Source organism: Heptranchias perlo, chromosome 3, assembly GCF_035084215.1.
Source record: "Heptranchias perlo isolate sHepPer1 chromosome 3, sHepPer1.hap1, whole genome shotgun sequence".
Lineage (NCBI taxonomy): Eukaryota > Metazoa > Chordata > Chondrichthyes > Hexanchiformes > Hexanchidae > Heptranchias > Heptranchias perlo.
The window spans coordinates 93,383,935-93,404,810 of NC_090327.1; the positions used below are offsets into that span (position 1 = coordinate 93,383,935).

Below are 20,876 nucleotides of genomic sequence, written 5' to 3' on the forward strand. Positions count from 1 at the left end.
CAAAAACCATAACAGATGGTTCCACGTGTGTGGATCACTCATCTGATGACAAAAGTTATTTCACTTCATTCAGTTGCAAATACTGAATTACGTGTATTTTGGTGCTGTGGCCTACGCCATATAGGCCTAACAAAATATACAAGTTTACTCAATATTAAACTGCAACACTACCAAGGTTCAAACACTAGAGGTCCCGTGTGAGCTATGAAAACATCAGCGCTCCCTCCACGGAAAAAAACACATATTGTCCCACATAATTCAGAGAGGCTTCCTAGCCTAAGTACTTTTGTGTAAAAAGTAGATGCAAGACTTCAAACCTTTCAACACGCACATATTCTAATAACAGTTCTGGTAACGATTCTTTTAACTTCCCCTTTATTGTTCCAGTATAATTTGAGTCTATGTTCTCGTTATCGACTCCCCAACCAGTAGAAATAATCTCCATTGTATATCCTCTCAAAACCTCTCATCATTTTGAAAACTTTTATTAGCTCCCACCCTTGGCCTTCTCTGTTCCAGTGTAAAAAGCCCCAGTTTATTAAGCTTTTGTTCATAATTATAGCCTCTTATTCATGGTATCATTCTAGAAAATATTTGTACTCTTTCCATGGTTCTAATATCCTTCCTATAACTATGTATGGGTTGCCCAGAACTCCATACAATACTCCAACTGTGGCCTAACCAACATAGTGTATATACTGAACATCCCTTCCTTGCTTTTATATTCAATACCTCGCTTAGTTATACAGCTACATTCTCTTTAATATTGTATTCCTTTAATCTTCATACCAAGTCTCTTACATGGCACCTTATCAAATGCTTTCTGGAAAAAAAAATCTATATCCATTACATTTCCTTTACCAATACACTTGTGATTTCTTTGAAAAATTCAATTAAATTTGTCAAGAAAACCTACTGTTTACAAATCCACAGATTAGCCCCTAATTAGTCCATGTCCTTATAACTACCCTAGATACCCAAGTTCTCTAGTTCCTTGGCACAATTCCCATTTTCAAATACTTTGGGAAAATTATGATTACTGCCTTTGCTGCCTCCTCTTCAACTTCCTTCAGTATTCTGGGATGCATGGCAACACAGCCTGGTGAATTTTGTACCTTTAATCCCATAAACTTTTTTTTTAAATGCAGTTTACTTTTGAAAATTTATCTCCATTAGTCACCCCTCCACATCCTCTTTAGGTACTCCTATAGTAACTTTCACCTTCTTCTGTAAAAACTGAGGCAAAATATTTATTAAGCATGTCATTCCCTCACTCTCACGTATCGGAGGGCCCACTTCATCTCCAACCTTTCTTTGATTATCCTTTTACCTATATGCTTATAAAAGCTATTGTTATTTCCTTTGTGACTCAGAATCTTTTCATGTTTTCTCTTAGCTTTTCTAATCTCTCCCTTTTGCTTCCAGTCCATACTTTTTATATTTCTCAGTTTTCCTCTATTACACTCCTTACATTTAATCATATGTTTCTTTTTAAAATTTCACTATTGGTCTAATCTCTAGATTTATTCACAGAATTCCAGCCTTTGATGCACCTTTTTTAATCCCAGTTGGAGTGTTTTTAATTTGTAAATTATTAATTTCATATTTAAACATCTCTCACTGCTATATGGTCTGCTATTCTTTACAACCAATCTGGGCTGGTTTCTTTTTCAATCCATTGAAATTAGGCAATTTCCAGTCTAACACCTTTATTTTTGAATCCTCTTTTTATTTATAACTATGAATGTAATTAGGTTATGGTCACTACTTCCTAAGAGTTCCCCTAACTTCAGGTCACTTGTTTGCCCTGCTGTGTTACTCAGAACCAGATCCGGCACTGTATCCATCCTTGTTGGACGTGCAACATGCTAATTAAGGAAATTTCCCCAATTTGACCACAAACTTTTGTCTTATCCCAGTCTACCTTAGGACAGTTAAAGCCCCCCTTTATTACAACTCTGTTACTACTGCAAACCTCTCTAAACAGCCTACAAATCTCATATTCCATATCTGTCCTACTAATTGGTGGTCTATAGTATATTCTCAATATGGCAACATATCCCTTAATTATTTCTCAACTCAACTCAGACAGAATCTGTCAGAGTACCATCAATAAAAACTCTCCTTTCTACAAATGTAAATGAGGCTTTAATTAAGAAGGCTAATCCTATTCCCTTATCTAGCTCTCCTGAAAACCTTAAAGCCGGGAACAGTTAGTTCACAGTCTCACCCTGACTACAGCCAAGTTTCCGCCAAGGCTACAATATGATTTCCCTCCATTTTATTTAGTGCTTCTAGTTCTCCAATTATTTCTCATGCTTTTCACATTCACATTAAAAAACACTGCAACCCTGACCCAATTATGATCATTACCTGTTACTTTCTTTTCCCCTTCTTTCTTTCAACATCCTCCTTCTTAAGCTCTCTCTCTACCTTAAGGTAAGCCTCTTTTTACGCCCCCCCACCCCCCCCACAGCTTACTATTTATATCATTTTGCCCCTTCACTGTGCTTATTTTTAAGTCTGAGTTAGGTCTCTCACCTTCCAACAAGTTTATTAGTTTAAACTCTCACTCACAGCACTATTCTTGATGCCAGGATATTGCCAGTTTCGTTCAAATGGAGTCTGTCCCTCCTTTACAGCCACCTCCTTTTCCAGAAGTGGCCCAATACCCCACAAATTTGAAACCCTCCCTCCTACATCACAATTTCTATATCATGCATTTAGCTGCCTAATCTTCCTCTGTTTATCTGATCCAAGGTATGACGCAGACAGTATTCCCAAGTTTACTAATCTTGAGGTCTTGCTTTATGGATTTCTTCCAAACTCCCAATACTCCTTGAGCAAAATCCCTTCTTTAGTCTTATCACATTGCTAGTCCCCACATTGGATATGACTACTGTCTGTTCCATCCAACTCTCAAAACTATTTCCACTTGTTCCTTGACTTCACTCTGGCATCAGGAGGGCAACAGGCTGTTTTGGATTGCAATTCGCATCCACAGATATACCTGCCTGATTATGGAGTCTTCCACTACTAACACCCGTCTCCTCCTATGCTCACTGTCCTCCCCACCTCTTCCCTATGGAGCTGTGGTCCACACAGTGTCTACCAATCCTCTGTTTCCTTCATACGGCTGATGGTCAACTAATTCCTCACATTCCAGACCAAAGGAGTTGACTAGTTTCAGTCCTGACTGCATCATCTGGCTTCCTTTCCTCTTTCTGTCACCTTCTCTCGGCCTTTCCCTCTTCCTGTCACCTTCTCTCAGCCTTTCCCTTCCTCACCTCAGTGTCCAGGCTTACTCACGCTATAGAACATCTGGTTTAAAACTTCTGTCCCATGATGCATTGAGGCGTTTAAGTTACGCAACTGGCTGTTTAAGTGACCATTTGAATGGTCATACAGAGTGCCCATTTTATTTTTATTCCTCACACATTCCACTTAACACAGTTTTGTCATTTTGTTTGATCATAGCAACTTTAGGTGGTCCAGTTGGACCCCAGAAAATTGTGAATATCTGTTTACTTCCTTCCACCAGTCTTCCTTTTTCTTGTTGAGAAGTATTTTGTTCTCCCTACATATCAAAATTATTAACTGGGTGACAGAATCTCTTCAATGCTCCTTTGTCAGTTCTACTTTGTGCATTTAATCATAGAAAGGTTACAGCATGAAAGGGGGCCATTCGGCCCATCAAGTCCACGCTGGCTCTATGCACGAGCAATCCAGCTAGTTCCACTCCTCCGCCCTATCCCTGTAGCCCTGCACATCTTTTCATTTCAAGTGCTTATCCAGTTCCCTTTTGAAGGCCATGATTGAATCTGCCTCCACCACTCCCTTGGGCAGTGCATTCCAGATCCCAACCACTCGCTGTGTAAAAAAGGTTTTCGTGTCACCTTTGGTTCTTTTGCCAATCACCTTAAATCTATGCCCTCTGGTTCTTCCAACAATGGGAACAGTTTCTCTCTATCTAATCTGTCTAGACCCTTCATGATTTTGAATACCTCTATCAAATATCCTCTCTACCTTCTCTGTTCCCAGGAGAACAATCCCAGCTTCTCCAGTCTATCCACGTAACTGAAATCCCTCATCCCTGGAATTGTTCAAGTAAATCTAATTGTGTATAATCATTCTATCAACTATGTCCAAATGTTGCTATCACTGGCCAACTGATCTCTGCCTTTCATTTTATACCCCTAATGAATGCTAATTAAACTTTAAAAGTGTCTATGCAATTCAAAAGCAGAGAAGTTATGTTAAACTTATATAGAAGTTTGGTTAGACCACACTTGCAGTACTGTGCACAGTTCTGGTCTCCATATTACAAAAAGGAGATAGAAGCACCGGAGAAAGTGCAAAAATGAATTACATGGATGATACCAGAACTATCAGGAAAGAGTGAACAGGCTGGGGCTCCTTTCTTTAGAAAAAAGACTGAGAGGTGACCTAATAGAGGTCTTTAAAATTATTAAGGGGTTTGATACGATAGATGTAGAAAGGATGTTTCCACTTGTGGGAGAGTTCAAAACTAGGGGCCATAAATACAAGATACTCACTAATAAATCTAATAAGGAATTCAGGAGAAACTCTTTACTCAGAGTGATAAGAATGTGGAACTCACTACCACATAGAATGGTTGAGGCGATTAGCAGAGATGCATAAACACTGGCATAGGCCAGCTTCTGTGCTGTAAAATTCTATATGCGTCCACTCTGTTGTAACATTTCTGCACAATACAGAAAGAAGAGTATACCGCCCCAAAAGTTTTGGAACCTGAACAGTAGAATCTACTTGATTACTCAAGTAAAAATACCACCCAATTTAAAAACCACACCAAATTCAATTCAGAGCTTTTAGATAGCCCATAATTCTGATCCAATCATATTACAAAGTTGGTGGCATTAAAACTATGCATATGTTGAAATAAAAAATGTTAATCATTTGGACCTGGCAAGCATAAAGAAACTAGTTCTAATTTTGTCTTGTAAATTAAGTGCTAGTAGGCAACTATTTTGTACCTCAAACGTAACCAATGTAATGGTGAAACAGAACCTATTCCTATTTCAGTTGTATTCCTTCCCCAGGCTTCACAGCTTGTAACACTGTTAAACATTTAGAAACTCTTACACCAGTTCCATACTCATGCTTGATGAGACCAGACAAATGTGTCAAGTACTTAACCAAACATCAAATTAAGCAGTTTCAGGAAGGAAGTATTCAGTCAAAAAAGCTTGGATGAATTGAGCAGTGTACTTGCATCTGTGAGGCACTCTTTTGTGATGCAGTTGTGTATGCAACATCCTTCAATTTGATCAGGATTAACCATAAGAGTTTTGATAAAGACAAATTTAATTTGTGAATTCTGCTCTTGTGCTATTAAGATTAAGAAGAGATTTATGAGTGCACTAATGCAATACTGGTTGATTGCAGCTGATGTATTAACATATCCTGCTTTTGATTGAAATATCGAACGCAACAAGAATGATTTTGTAAAAATTCATTATTAGTTTTAGCAATTGTCTACAAATAAATGTTATTTAAAAGTGCAGTGTGCTTTTGAGTATAATGTACTTTTAACTCATTATATTTTATATAATATCTCAATTCACATATAATAACATATTCCAAATCCAGCAGGTACAGCTTTTCTCTTTAGATCAGCTGCAAATGAAACAGTCACTGAATCATTGACTGTGTGAGAAGCTGCTTAAAGCGAACAGGATGGCACTGCACTATTGCAGTATGGTCAGCCTGTCAAGTTAGATGCACTAGACCCAGTGAGGTAGCAGAAATGGTTCCACACTCTTTTTTTTTTTAACAGTAATTAATTTTAAATTGCAATGTTTGCGGTATAATGGCAATATCATATATTCTGATGAAAGAAATGCAAGTTAAGACATATTATTTAAATGTGAGCAACTTAGGCAAGAAAAGTTTTTTTTGGTAACAATGCCTTTTTGGCACAGGTTTCCGTGGCTCAAAGCTTAGCTGTAACGCATAAGTCTTTCAACAATGTGCAGACTGGGGTGTAATTACATAAGGGTGGTATGTCTATTAATGATTTAATCTAGTCTATTGTAGTGTTTCAGGAGGATTGACAACAGTGGTTAATATGAACTGTTTAATTATTTCCAAAATCCTGATATGTACATTGAATACTCAGGTGATACAAGTTATGGTGACATTTGTAAGTTTGGCATGCGTTAAGAAAATAGAGAACTGGATACACATGTGTGAATGTCCAAATCACTATAGTATTTAAGTTGTTTAATGTTTATGATCTAATGCTATTCAAAACTGCTGTGGTTTGCAGAAAAAAACAAAAGCAGCTCAAACCAGAAGAAAGCAGATAACAAAACTAAAGCACACATATCTAGAGAGATCATAGGCTTTTCAATACAATAGAATATGTTTCATAAAACCACTTTTAAAATAGTCAACACAAACAAATTAGAATCATAGAAAATTTACGGCACAGAAGGAGGCCATTCAGCCCATCATGTTGCGCCGGTTGAGAAACAAGCCATCCAGCCTAATCCCACTTTCCCGTATTTGGTCCCTAGCCCTGCAGGTCACATGGCTCTTCAGGTGCACATCCAGGTATTTTTTTTTAATGAGTTGAGGGTTTCTGCCTCTACCACCCTCTCAGGCAGTGAGCTCCAGACCCCCACCCTCTGGGTGAAATAAATTCTCATTTCTGCTCTAATCCTTCTCCCAATCACTTTAAATCTATGCCCCCTGGTTATTGACCCCTCCGCTAAGGGAAAGGGTCCTTCCTATCCACTCTCTCTAGGCCCCTCATCATTTTGTACACCTCAATTAAATCACCCCTCAGCCTCCTCTGTTCCAGGGAAAACAACCCCAGTCTATCCAATCTGTCATTGTAGCTAAAATTCTCCAGTCCTGGCAACATCCTCGTAAATCTCCTCTGCACCCTCTCTAGTGCAACTACATCCTTCCTGTAATGTGGTGACCAGAACTGTATGTAGTACTCAAGCTGTGGCCTAACTAGTGTTTTATAACATCTCTGCTTTTATATTCTATGCCTCAGCTAATAAAGGAAAGCATTCCATATGCCTTCTTAACTACCTGTCCTGTGATCTTTAGGGATCTGTGGACATGCACTCCAAGGTCCTCACTTCCTCTACACCTCTCAGTATCCTCCCATTTGTTGTGTATTCCCTTGCCTTGTTTGCTCTCCCCAAATGCATTACCTCACATTTCTCTGGATTGAACTCCATTTGCCACTTTTCTGCCTATCTGACCAGTCCATTGATAGCTTCCTGCAGGCTAAAGCTTTCCTCCTCACTATCAACCACACGGCCTATCTTTGTGTCATCCGCAAATTTCTTAATCATGCCCCCTACGTTTAAGTCCAAATCGTTAATGTATATCACAAAAAACAAAGGACCTAGTACCGAGCCCTGTGGCACCCCACTGGAAACAGCCTTCCTGTCGCAAAAACACCCGTCGACCATTACCCTTTGCTTCCTGCCACAGAGCCAATTTTGGATCCAATTTGCCACATTCCCTTGGATCCCATGGGCCTTTACTTTTTGCATTATGTCACTGATCAATTCTGGCTGCAATATCTGAATTAACTTAAATGCTGTGTAAAAGGGTAGTTCCAGAATAGCCAGTTAAATGGATTTTGATTCAGTGCTAAGTTTTGGGCAATGGCAAGTTTACTTTAACTTTTCTCTGTGGACAATCTTACCCTTCAGGAGTGAAATCTTTTTCCTTACAAACTTCCATTAATTTTGGAGTCAATCTGTATGCCTTCAGCGAAAGAGAGCCCTGCGCAGTTTTAATGGGATCTGGAAACATTGAGAGAGAGGGTAAGTTAATTCTTAAAAGCACGCACATTCAACAAAGAAATAAAGAATCATCCATGCCATTCTACTGCAGAAAGGTTACCACTGATGTGCCAGTTAGATTAGGTCTTCTACTTATGGGAGACCCGGCAAACATAAATATATGAAAAAAGAACTAGGGTGACCCTGTATTATAGGTGAGAGGATTTTTACAGGCATTTGGAGTGGCATCTAAAACTGATTTCTACAGTGTGCACTGAATAGAGCAGTTAATATTATATTTGATATCACATACAAAGGAGAAGATGCAGGTGTCCATCATTTTTCTGTGGACCTGCAGGTGCACATAAGGAAGTTATCCCTTGCTACAGTGATTCCCCTATGCTTGGTGGGAAAAAATAAACTTCCATCCATATTGAGAGCTCTTAGCTCTTGCACTGATGGAGCAAGCTGTTTTGGCTTACTGATAGAATACTAAATATTTACGGGTTATATTTTATATTCCTGGTCAGATAAGGTCAAACTCCAGAAATTCCCTGGAATTATGAATTGAAATGCATCGAAAAAAAAAATCTGCATTTGGGAGTAAAAGTATGAGATGGCAAAGAGAACCTAATTCTCAAGTATCTATGTGTGGTGGGGAAAATGGAAAACACACTAGTGTTCTTCTGAGGACAGTGTATGGCACATTTTTGGGGCAGAGTAAAGTGAGCGTTACATTATATTTAATCATATTAAATCATTCAGACCTGGGAATATTTGAAGATGACATAGTGCCCAAAAATGTGGAAAAAAGTGTTCCATTTCTCAGCACTACCAAAAATTCACAAGGAATATATCATGCACAATTATCTTCCAAGTGACGAATTTGACTTCAGTCTCATCAGCATTATGCACCATTTTCTGGATAGGAAGAGTGGACAGATGACCTACAGGGAGGTATTAAAGGACAATCTGTGGCAACTTACTCTCCATTTCACTACCTTGGTATTTACTCAAAAAATGAACTGTGTGGGAAATTGCTGCTCCTATTGTTCCATGGCAAACTGCACTGGCATATCAATGCACTCTACCACTGCACTATGTATAGATTTAACCCATGAACGCCTGCATGAAATAACTAATCTGAAAATTGTAAAATCTATATGCATACAGTGGAGACTATTTACCTTGGGCTTATTATCAATTCATTTAAATGTAATCTAGTTTCATCCTTGGAGATCAAATCTGTTACTGTGCTTTCTAATAAAATGGAGTTGGGTTTATCAACAGATCTATTATAAAATTTTCACAGTACACAGCTTTTATTTCCACATGGATTATATTTGCTAAACTTGGAGTAACCATGCAAAAGTATTTTCAAATAAATGGAAAAAGGAACAGAAAGAGAAATTCAAAACAAACTCCTCCGTACAAGTAAAGACGTAGAACAGAAAATTTGATACAAGTGGAAAATTCAGGAGGGAATGTTAAAAAAATGACATAGAATTTCCAACGAATAAAGTATATTTTAACAGCTTTTCTACTGTAATCCGATTGTTAACATACTGAAACAATTTTTGTGCTGCCCAAAGATTAATCGTGTTCATTAGTATTTTTTCTGACAGATATTCAGGATGTAACATTTACTTCTCGGTTGGAAACTTTGTAACAGCCTGCCAGCTATGGCAAATAGTGAGCTTGGGGAAGGCAATAAAGATGTTTTACCTACAGCTATGATACTGCACAGAACATCTGGTTTAGTGAGTAAAGGAAACACCACTAAATGGGCAGAAAGAAGAAAATCTTTGTGCTAGGAACAGTCTACGTTTTGTTAGCGCCTGTCAGAGGCGAAATCTGGCAAAATGTGTCATAACTGTAAGGTCACGTACTGAGCCAGACTCAAGCAATCAGTTTTTGTTAGACATCTGGTCCCGTTCCACCCGCCATCAACAAGGGGGAAGAGGAATGAAAAAAAATGAAGCAGCAACTTCAGCATTCCAGAATGTACACATCAGGGCTCTGATAGCAAGAAAAATAAACAGAAAGAAGGAAACCCTGTCTAGACTGAGCTGCTGCTGGGGCTGAGGCAGACACTGGGCTGGTATTTACTGAGAGGGGCTGCCAGGCAGCACTGCCAGGTAAACAGTGCAGGAGAAGAAATGAATAGGAAAACGTCACTGACCATAGATGAGGACCACAGACTCTTCAATTGCATGTTGGTAACTAAACTGGGAGTCCAACAGGGCTCGGCTGACGAAAGAACCATAGTAAGTTGACTGGTACCAGCCGACATGGAGGTGGTCAATGTTAACATGGCGCAAGCTTCTCATCATTTCCATTTGGTATTGAACTGTAAAAGAAGCAAACAGAAGGAAACCATGATTTTCCAGTTTTTAAAAGTTATTCTTTTTACAGTCTGAGCTACAGGTTTATAATCAAGTTCATATTATTGATGCATTTTATGATTAACAGACTCTTTGCTCAAATAAACTTCACCACTCAAATAAAAAATTAAACACTGTTCTCAACTGTCAACTCTTATCTCAGTGTAGAAGGGAGTACTACCCCTATATATCGGACATTAAAAGCAACTAGTTTAAAAGCTACCTTTTAATAATTATCGCCCAGTTCAGCCCGTAAGTTACTGATGTTATGCAGGCACATGCAATGCTGAAGTACTCTAATGTAGAGGAGCAGAAAAGATCCAACTAACTGAATCCACTAGCTACCATCCAGTTTTTTAAAAAAAGTTCCCATTTAAATATTAGGGATTTATTTAAGCTTGTTCTGTATTTTACAGTGGTTTCCGTTACGTGACATTACCCTTCAGTACAAAAGGTATTCATTCAAGCCCTCAAATTTTTAACACTAAAATCCCTAAGACGAGAGAATATTATGACTGTATAAAATGCATTTAAATTGCTCCTGAAGATGGTTGAAATTCTGGATCAAAGTAAAAGTATTTTCAACCAGCATTACGAGAGGCACAAGTTAAATATTTTAACTATCCCAGTGGAAAATCTAATTCTAGTCATTGATTTTAAGTTTCAAGTACATTATTACGATGCAGGTGGAAATTGTTGCAATGCAAGAAAAAAACTGTGCGAAATATCACTTCTTCTAACTATAGTCTTAGAATTAAAATTTTAGATAATCAGCAACTATTACAGATAATGGGGAATAGGCAGCATGTAAGAATATAACTTAGCTCCATGTTTTTTTTTATTCGTTCATGGGATGTGGGAGTCGCTGGCGAGGCCAGCATTTATTGCCCATCCCTAATTGCCCTCGAGGAGGTGGTGGTGAGCTGCCGCCTTGAACCGCTGCAGTCCTTGAGGTGAAAGTTCTCCCACAGTGCTGTTAGGAAGGGAGTTCCAGGATTTTGACCCAGCGACGATGACGGAACGGCGATATATTTCCAAGTTGGGATGGTGTGTGACTTGGAGGGGAACGTGCAGGTGGTGTTGTTCCCATGTGCCTGCTGCTCTTGTCCTTCTAGGTGGTAGAGGTCGCGGGTTTGGGAGGTGCTGTCGAATACGCCTTGGCGGGTTGCTGCAGTGCATCCTGTGGATGGTGCACACTGCAGCCACTGTGTGCCGGTGATGAAGGGAGTGAATGTTTAAGGTGGTGGGTGGAGTGCCAATCAAGCGGGCTGATTTGTCCCGAATGGTGTCGAGCTTCTTGAGTGTTGTTGGAGCTGCACTCATCCAGGCAAGTGGAGAGTATTCCATCACACTCCTGACTTGTGCCTTGTAGATAGTGGAAAGGCTTTGGGGAGTCAGGAGGTGAGTCACTCGCCGCAGAATACCCAGCCTCTGACCTGCTCTTGTGGCCACAGTATTTATAAGGCTGGTCCAGTTAAGCTTCTGGTCAATGGTGACCCCCAGGATGTTGATGGTGGGGGATTTGGCGATGATAATGCCGTTGAATGTGAAGGGGAGGTGGTTAGACTCTCTCTTGTTGGAGATGGTCATTGCCTGGCCCTTGTCTGGCGCGAATGTTACTTGCCACTTATCAGCCCAAGCCTGGATGTTGTCCAGGTCTTGCTGCATGCGGGCTCGGACTGCTTCATTATCTGAGGGGTTGCAAATGGAACTGAACACTGTGCAATCATCAGCGAACATCTCCATTTCTGACCTCATGATGGAGGGAAAGTCATTGATGAAGCAGCTGAAGATGGTTTTAGGTATGCCTGGTGCTGCTCCTGGCATGCTCTTCTACACTCCTCATTGAACCAAGGTTGATCCCCTGGCTTGTTGGTAATGGTAGAGTGAGGAATATGCTGGGCCATGAGGTTACAGATTGTGCTAGAATACAATTCTGCTGCTGTTGGTGGCCCACAGCACCTCATGGATGCCCAGTTTTGAGCTGCTAGGTCTGTTCTGAAGCTATCCCGTTTAGCACGGTGGTAGTGCCGCACAACACGTTGGATGGTGTCCTCAGTGCGAAGACGGGACTTCATCTCCACGAGGACTGTGCAGTGGTCACTCTTACCAATACTGTCATGGACAGATGCATCTGCGACAGGTAGATTGGTGAGGACGAGGTCAAGTAAGTTTTTCCCTCGTGTTGGTTCGCTCACAACCTGCTGCAGGCCCAGTCTAGCAGCTGTGTCCTTCAGGACTCGCCCAGCTTGGTCAGTAGTGGTGCTACCGAGCCACTCTTGGTGATGGACATTGAAGTCCCCCACCCAGAGTACATTCTGTGCCTTTGCTACCCTCAGTGCTTCCTCCAAGTGGTGTTCAACATGGAGGAGGACTGATTCATCAGCTGAGGGAGGGCGGTAGGTGGTAATCAGCAGGAGGTTTCCTTGCCCATGTTTGACCCATGAAGAATTTTTAATAATAAATTTGAAACGCCTGCAAACATCACTGTGAGGCATTGAAGTATTAGCTATGATTACCCAACATGGCAGGAGGCTTTCACAAATGTCCAACTTATTTCACAGAGCCATTAGTTGGGCTAGAGACCACCAAAAAAAAATTAAGAAGCCAATTTTATCCCATTTCCTTAGAATTTTGTTTACAGAAAGTCTAAAATGCTCAACACCACAAACAAAATGGCCAGCCACACCCCAGACATTAAAATTACACAAGGCTGCTGACTCAAAGATGACCATCAAACTTGACTACTACTTAAATCTCAAAATAATCTTCTGTTGCTTCCTCCAACTGAGAATATGCCTGGTGCCTTATAAACATCCCAAATAACAAGAGGATTTAAGGTTACAAAGCAAAAAATTTACTATTCCACAGATCTGAAAAAGCTACTGCCATGAAGCATCCACCAGGCTTGCCCTAAAATTACAAAATGCAAGATTTCAATCAACATTGCTGTTGGTCTTGGTTGACATGGGGGGAAAAAAAGGTTAAGTGCGAGAACGCTTATTAACTAACTAATTTTTCATTATTGAAGCACTGTTTAATTTTTTAAAAAACACAAGGGACAGTCACACTCTGGGGCACCAAAACTGCAACTTCAATCAATGTGGCTGCAAGTTTTATCCCAATTATATTTTCAAATGTGTTTGATAGTTTGCAGCACCTTACATACAGCAACGAAGGTTACCTGTATTTGATGCATATATTGACAGGGTGTCATCTGAATTCTGACAGGTAAAATTTAAATGGTTTTAAAATTGTCTGGTCAGGTGACAATTTTTTTTGATACATTATTCGCCTTTTATAACCGTGGTTTATTAACCATGCTCCTTCCTGCAAGTAAAACTGTTCTTCAAAACGTTCAATAAGCAACATAATTAAACAATGGGTACTGATTATAGACCGTTTTCATCTGTCTTAAAGAACATCATTAAGAATTATCCTCTTTTTGACTTAAAAATGCAAGACCCAGATTGGGGGTGAGAAGAAACATAATGATGAGTAATGCTACAAACAGATTCTATTTCTGAAGGTCAGAAATGATGACCAGAGAGGAAATTTCAGCCACTTAGCATATGGGGCTTTAATGGGGAATATTGGGATATGGGGAAATGTGGCACAAATTCTAAATATCCCCATAGTTTTCACTCCAAAGATTTAGTGGCCTTTCACCAACAATGGTCATTAGGACCATAAGGGAACAAAGAACACATATCTTTTCAACTTGACCTTAGTCTCACTTCTTCATTATATAAGTTATCCACATTTAACAATTCATGATCAATCAAGAACAGAAATTTAGTTACATGTTCTGTTATAGTAATTACTCACTGAAAAATCAGCCTGCCTATTTTTGAAGAAAAACATCCAACTTAAAAAAATAATTCAACAGCCAATGTAAAATAGTGCAATAGTATAAACCTCCCCCGCACACAAAGAAACCTTCTGAAAACATGTTTTGACATTTAAGATAAATTTGCCCTGCTTTCACCCTTTCAAAATAAGAGTGTTTTTGTGGCAACATCCGATCCACGCCACTAAAAGTAACCAACATTTGTACATTTAAACCACTTCCCAGGTCGAATCCCCATTTTTGCTGCTTGTGATCACTCAAGCAAAATCAAATCCTTGTAGCAATGTAGTCAATGATTGACAGCTTTACAAGTTGAATGGTCTTTGAACCTTTGAGAAACGCAGTAATATTTCTGCATCAAAATGAAAAAAACACATTTTCATGTCTTATTAAAACACTTCTGTAATGTTGTTTATAGCAATTAACATTTGAAACAATTTTTGCTAGAATGCAAAATTCACAGATGGGAAAGGGATTCAGTACTTCAAAAGGGTTAAATTCTGAAGAACACATAATGGTATGCCATCAGTGGGAGGTGCTGGCTACTTCCCACAGGGAGGAAAGTCAATCACAGGGTTGTCATTAATCATGTTTAGACGATTGATACCAATATGCTACAGAGGAACATTAAACTACTTTATGCCAATATCCTAATGTTGCCACCAGTGATACAATACTGACCCCTGTGCACAGGTGTTGAATTACTTGTTGCTTTTAAATTTTTGAACAACAATTTCTATCTGTTGCCCAAAGATACAATGGATGGTGCTATTTAAACTACAGCTCAACAGTTTTACACTTGTTCAGTCTCCACTTCATTAAAATCTGATTTAAATTGTGACCGGCTCTCCATTTTGAATGAATCTACCACTGTGTGGCCTGTATTTTCTCACTCAACCCTTACAGCACACTTCTCACCCTCAACCCCACATTCTGTAACTTGTTAGCACACATGAACAGCAAGGAACTGGAATGAATCCTCAAGTTGCAATGGGAAGGTTAGACAGAATGGCCTGGTACATAGCAACAGTAGTGAAGAGTGGGAAAAGCAGTCAGGAACAGAGTAACGGAGATTGATGAAAAAAGCCAGAAGTAGGCTGCAGCAGCTTTTGCTTCTATGGGTCAAGTTCCATTTTCCAGTTCTTCCCCCTGAACAGGCTCATATTGCAAGGGAACAGCTCTGTTTCCTAAACTCTGGCCAAGAGTGCTGACAAAGCACCATTATAGCTACAATTTAGAAAATGCAGAAGCTCATTAGCAACATGATGGAGTCATATACCAAAGTGATAAGATGTGGCATCATATCTGCAATTCCCTAAATGGTGAGTTACTAATTATGGCATGCCAAGAGGGAGGTGCTAGCCACTTCCCACAGGGAGGAAAATCAATCACAGGGTTTTCATTAATCTCGTTTAGACTATTGATATCAAAATGCTGCAGGGGAAAATAAAAAATCACTTTTAAGCCAATGCTGTAGCAATACACTTGTGTGATACACTGAATTCATCATCTCAAATTGCCGCGATGATGACCAGGACCTGTGATCACCAGCACTTCAGCCTTGTGTTAAGACAGCTCAAAATGTGCACTACAGATTCACACCAAGTTTGGAAGGGAAAAAGGGTGTCTCTCCTCAGCTTAAGTGGACAAAAACAAAAATTTCACATGCTCATTAAGCTTTACTGAAATCTTAGCGCCAGCACTGGAGTCAGTGAGTCATTCTGGCTGCTTTCAACCACCTTACAGCAGCTGGATAAAAAGTAGATAGATGAGGAAGTAAAACAACTGCAAAAATGTTTTTCAGCTTTATCTGAAATTTTGGATACATTCTGGGGGTGGAGAGTGGGAATATTATAATTCACATGCCTGGAAGTTAGACTGAGCTGAACTCAACCAACAAAATTATAATGGTCTCAAAGAAATAAAAACTCAAAAGTTCTTTGTTCCTTGCTATGCCAAGAGAGTCATGCTTATCAAAATATTTTAAAACAGTCTATACCAAATGGCAAGTACTATTGTAATGCATTACATTTAAATAGTTTTAGGGCACTACAACTTTACTATATTTTCAAATATGTAATCAAAAACATGAATTCAAATATTTTCATCAGGTCAGGAAAAGGATTAACTGTCTCTAATGCCCAATGAATACAATTGGGAAGAAAGAACATTTTCACAAAATTAGAAAACTCAATTCTTAATTTTCAGATAATTTTTTTAAGTTTGGAAATAAGAGCACATGCATCTAAAACTCTATGATTTAGGGTGTAGATATCCTGACACTTTCATGTTGTTGGGAAGTATTGACATGAAGATAACAATATAACTTATCAAGCTGGCATTCTAATGCAGTACAGCAAGAGATGCAAGTCGATAGTCTCATGTCAGTTGGAGTTTACATCAAGTGCAGTGCAACTCCACTGGACCTCCTAGAACCATATAAACTTACTTTTCAATCTGTATTATGAAACGGTAACACTCCGTTCTAATCTAATAAAGAAGGGTCCAGGCAGAGTAGATAGAGAGAAACTGTTCTCATTGGCAGAAGGGTCAAGAACCAGAGGACATAGATGTAAGGTGATTGGCCAAAGAACCAAAGGTGACATGAGGAAAAACTTTTTTTTTACATAGGAAGTGGTTAGGATCTGGAATGCACTGCCCAAGGAGGTGGTGGTGGCAGATTCAATCATGGCCTTCAAAAGGGAACTGGATAAGTACTTGAAAGGAAAAAAATTGCAGGGCTATGGGGATAGGGCAGGGGAGTGGGACTAGCTGATTTGCTCTTGCATAGAGCCGGCACAGACTCAATGGGCCGAATGGCCTCCTTCCAGGCCGTAACCTTTTTATGATTCTTTAATAATCCTTCCTGACATTAAAAATTGGCCATTCAAGGAGCGGAGCTGTGCGCATGTGTACAACTATACATGTACAGCGCTCCTTTATCACTGAGCTCAGTCTAAAGTGCAATATGCAGTGCAATTCTGGTCTGTCTACTGAGCATCATGCTCTACTGATGCCAGTATGAGGCTAGTAGCTGCATACTTAGATCATTCGGCTTATCAAGACACACTTTTACATACGTCTTTCTCTCAATCCTAGATCTGGTGGATTAGTCTTTTATTGATCTCACCCACCAAGGGTGCGAGAAGTAAGCAGTAAAAAGATGGTCAAATTGAATTTAATATTAATGCTTCAAGACTATTTAATTCTTCTCTCTTTTTCTCCAACCTTTGCAATCTCCAATGCCAAAGGTTTAGGTTTGTTAACTCATTTCTTTGTTAAAGACATTTACTGTATTTTTTGCTCAAGTTGAGGGAAAGCATTGCTAGGAAATGGGACACTTCCCATTTCAGACACCAAGGGTAAATTTTAACCCCACGAACGGGTGGGTTGGGGGCAGGTGAGAAGGTAAAAATCATAAAAAGTAAAACCCAACCCCAACCCGCCCACTTCTGGTTTTAACGGAGGCAGGTCGAGGGGCGGGCAACCAACCTGCTCTCTGAAAGCAGGTCAGTCAGTGAAATCTTTTAAGGAGGCTGTGGGCCTCCATTTTAGAAACATAGAAAATAGGAGCAGGAGTAGGCCATTCGGCCCTTTGAGCCTGCTCCGCTATTCAATATGATCATGGCTGATCCTACATCTCAATCCATATTCCCGCTCTCCCCATATTCCTTGATGCCTTCTGTGTCTAGAAATCTGTCACCTTCTTAAATATATTCAGTGACTTGGCCTCCACAGCCTTCTGTGGTAGAGAATTCCACGGGTTCACCACCCTCAGTGAAGAAATTTCTCCTCATCTCAGTCCTAAATGTCCTACCCCTTATGCTGAGACTGTGACCCCTCCTTCTAGATCCCCCCAGCCAGGGAAAACATCCTCCCTGCATCCAGTCTGTCTAGCCCTGTCAGAATTTTATAAATCTCAATGAGATCCCCTCTTATTCTTCTAAACTCTAGTGAAGACTGGCCTATCCTCATATGACAGTCCTGCCATCCCAGGAATCAGTCTGGTGAACCTTCGCTGCACTCCCTCTATGGCAAGTATATCCTCTCTTAGGTAAGGAGACCAAAACTGCACACAATACTCCAGGTGTGGTCTCACCAAGGCCCTGTATAACTGCAAGAAGACATCTTTGCTCCTGTACTCAAATCCTCTTGCAATGAAGGCCAATATACCATTTGCCTTCCTAACTTTTTTTTATTTTGAACTCTTGGGGGCCAGGATTCCCAGACTTTCTGCTTCACGCCAGGTAAGAGGCGAAAAGGCCCGGATCAACAGGTAAGTGCCTTTACGGCATTGCTTGTGGGCCAGGAAGAGCTGGAGTGTTTCCTCCAGGTCCAACAAGCCTACCTGGCGCAATCCTACACACGCAATCTGGCTGGCTGTCAGGTGGGAAACATACAGAAAAAAACTGAAAGACGTCCTTACGTCAAAATTGTAAAGACGTCTGCGAAACCCATACTTCCAGATTTCCCCTCAGGATTTCCCCGTCCACGTGTCAAAATTGAGTACTCGCGGTTACAACTCAAGACTATAATAACCTACATTGATATAGTGTTTTGAATGTACAGCATGTACCATGGCACTTTAAACAGTAGGAATAGTAATAAAAGGAATGCAACACCAAGCTAGAAGGAGAGAGTTTAGGAGGAGTAATTGAAGACTCAGATTAATAAGATGGGCTTTAAGATGATTTTTGAAAAAAAAGAGAAGTGTAGGGGTATACGGAGGGAATTCCGGAGAGCAAGGCCAAGGCGGTTGAAAGCTCTTCCACCAATGGTGGGCAAAATAAGGGAAGGATACACAGGAGACCAGAGTCAGAAGACCAAAAGGTGGAGGAGGTAAAGCAAGTCTGGAAGAGATTGCAGAAATAGGGTGGGGTGAGGCCATGGAGGAATTTGCATAGATCCAGGAATGGTAATTGAATGATTAGGAGTCGAGTGGGGAAGGAATCAAGAAAACAGGAGATGGGCATCATGGATGAAGAATTTAGAAAGGGCAGTTAGGAGATGGGGCAGAAACTGCAAAGTGACAAGGGATCAAGGCCAGAGTGGTTGGGAGACTGGGGAGGAGATCTGGGACAGAGGTGAGGAGGAAGGGTATGAAACAGCATTGACCACTGGTCTCAATCCCAACAAACAAAAAAAAAGCTCTTCACATTTGGTATTGGAGGTGAGGGTGGAGCAGCAAGAGCAGGGGGTTAAGGAGGAGGAGGAAGCAGTCAGAGAGAAGAATTGCCTCAGGATGATTTTAGAATAGTAGATGGTTTTGGCAAAAGAGAATGAGGCATGGTAAAACTCGATAATGATTGTGTTAATTTGGTGGTTGATGACAAGTTCAGTTGTGCCCCAGGTGTGATCACACTTCTGCCCTTCTGATGTAGGGGAACAAAGATGGAGGGTGTACCAGGAGGAGCAACAGGGGTGAGAGATACAGACTGATTTGCTGAGAATGAGGCCTTTGAAGATGGAGGTGACAGAACTCTCTTCTCTACTTTTTAGAATCCCTTTCTCCTTGTCTCCTATGTTATACCCTTCTTTCCAATGTAGCTCCCTGTATGTTGCCTCTCATTTTCGCTTTTGTTATTAGACACAGGAGAATGCATATAGAATAACACCTTGTGGAAACAAGAGGAACATGTCCTCATCAGGCCAAAGGCAGAGGACAACAGTAGTGTTTTTGGTATACTAATGCCTTATTACACTGTATGGTGGGACTTTGATATGTGGCTTCAAATCCTTAAATGGGAGATTTTGATAGACCAATCTGAAGGATGAGACGTCTCTCTCTCCCTAGTGGCAGTGGACAAACAGAAATACAAAGTACTCTACCCATGATGCTAACATACTGCCTTTGTGGCTGGTACACATCAGCACTAACAGATTCTGGTAGCTGCTTGTCCTCTGGTGTCCTCCAGCCTATCAACTAGCAATTGTTGTGAAAAGTACAGAAAATGTGCATATTTATAAGTTCATTGTCATATAAGTTAACTTATAAAAGTGCTCTACAACATGCACCAAATACTCAGGTCCCAGTTTTCTACATCGATAAACATCCTTTGTGTGTTTATTTTACAATACTCCAACCTTGGCCACTGTTTTATTTCCTGAGAAACCAAGTTTTCTGTAAAACCAAAACATCTGGTGACAGAGAACATGCCACAGACCTACACCCAGTAATGTAGTTAGTATTCACTAAAGCAAACTGAAGCTTATAATGCAATGAACATAGCAGAGGAAAATAAAACAGCAAATCATTCTTTAATGCACCATGCGCTACAACATTGTGCATCTAAACAAAGAACATTAAAACAATTTCCAAGTACTTATTTTGAAGAGTGGTATTTGACATCAGAGGTGGCATTACTATGGTTTTTGTTAAAATCAAAAAAACAGTTCCATTTGATATACTGGTCAGCACCATTATTTTCAACATTGATTGACTAGATTCCAATTAACCGTTGCTGCTCACCTTTAGTTTGAAATCCTTTTCAGAGACAAAGGCAGTCTCAACTATTATGTTTGTTACTCCCCATGTTCTAAGTGGAGACAGAAATTAGCTGGTCTAGGGGTGAATTAGTAATTTTTGAGTTACCAATCATACATTTATAATCAACATACTCATCAGAGTTTAAACCTTTGTACGGTAAATCAAAACACTAAAAGGTGGGCGAGACTTTAATTCATCCACCAGCCACAACATTATGTACCTGAATAGAAGTAAATACAATTTAGGTCACTTATGCTTTTGAGAGAGAGAATATGAAATGGATGACTTCTGAACCCCCTCTCCCACAAATCAACACACATAGGAAACAAGAAGCGCTTTTATACAGTGGTCAACCAAGT

At 40.0% G+C, this 20,876-nt stretch overlaps 1 protein-coding gene across 1 annotated transcript in view; it reads right to left on the minus strand.

Moving 5' to 3' along the window:
- LOC137317410 (eukaryotic translation initiation factor 3 subunit H) overlaps positions 1-20,876 on the minus strand; it is a 160,282-nt gene that overhangs the window by 35,421 nt on the left and 103,985 nt on the right. Inside the window, exons 3-4 of the mRNA XM_067980763.1 lie at positions 9,979-10,146; positions 7,718-7,817 (exon numbers count right to left, since the gene is read on the minus strand). Of these exons, the coding sequence (XP_067836864.1) occupies positions 7,718-7,817; positions 9,979-10,146 (268 nt within the window). The remainder of the gene's footprint in view (positions 1-7,717; positions 7,818-9,978; positions 10,147-20,876) is intronic.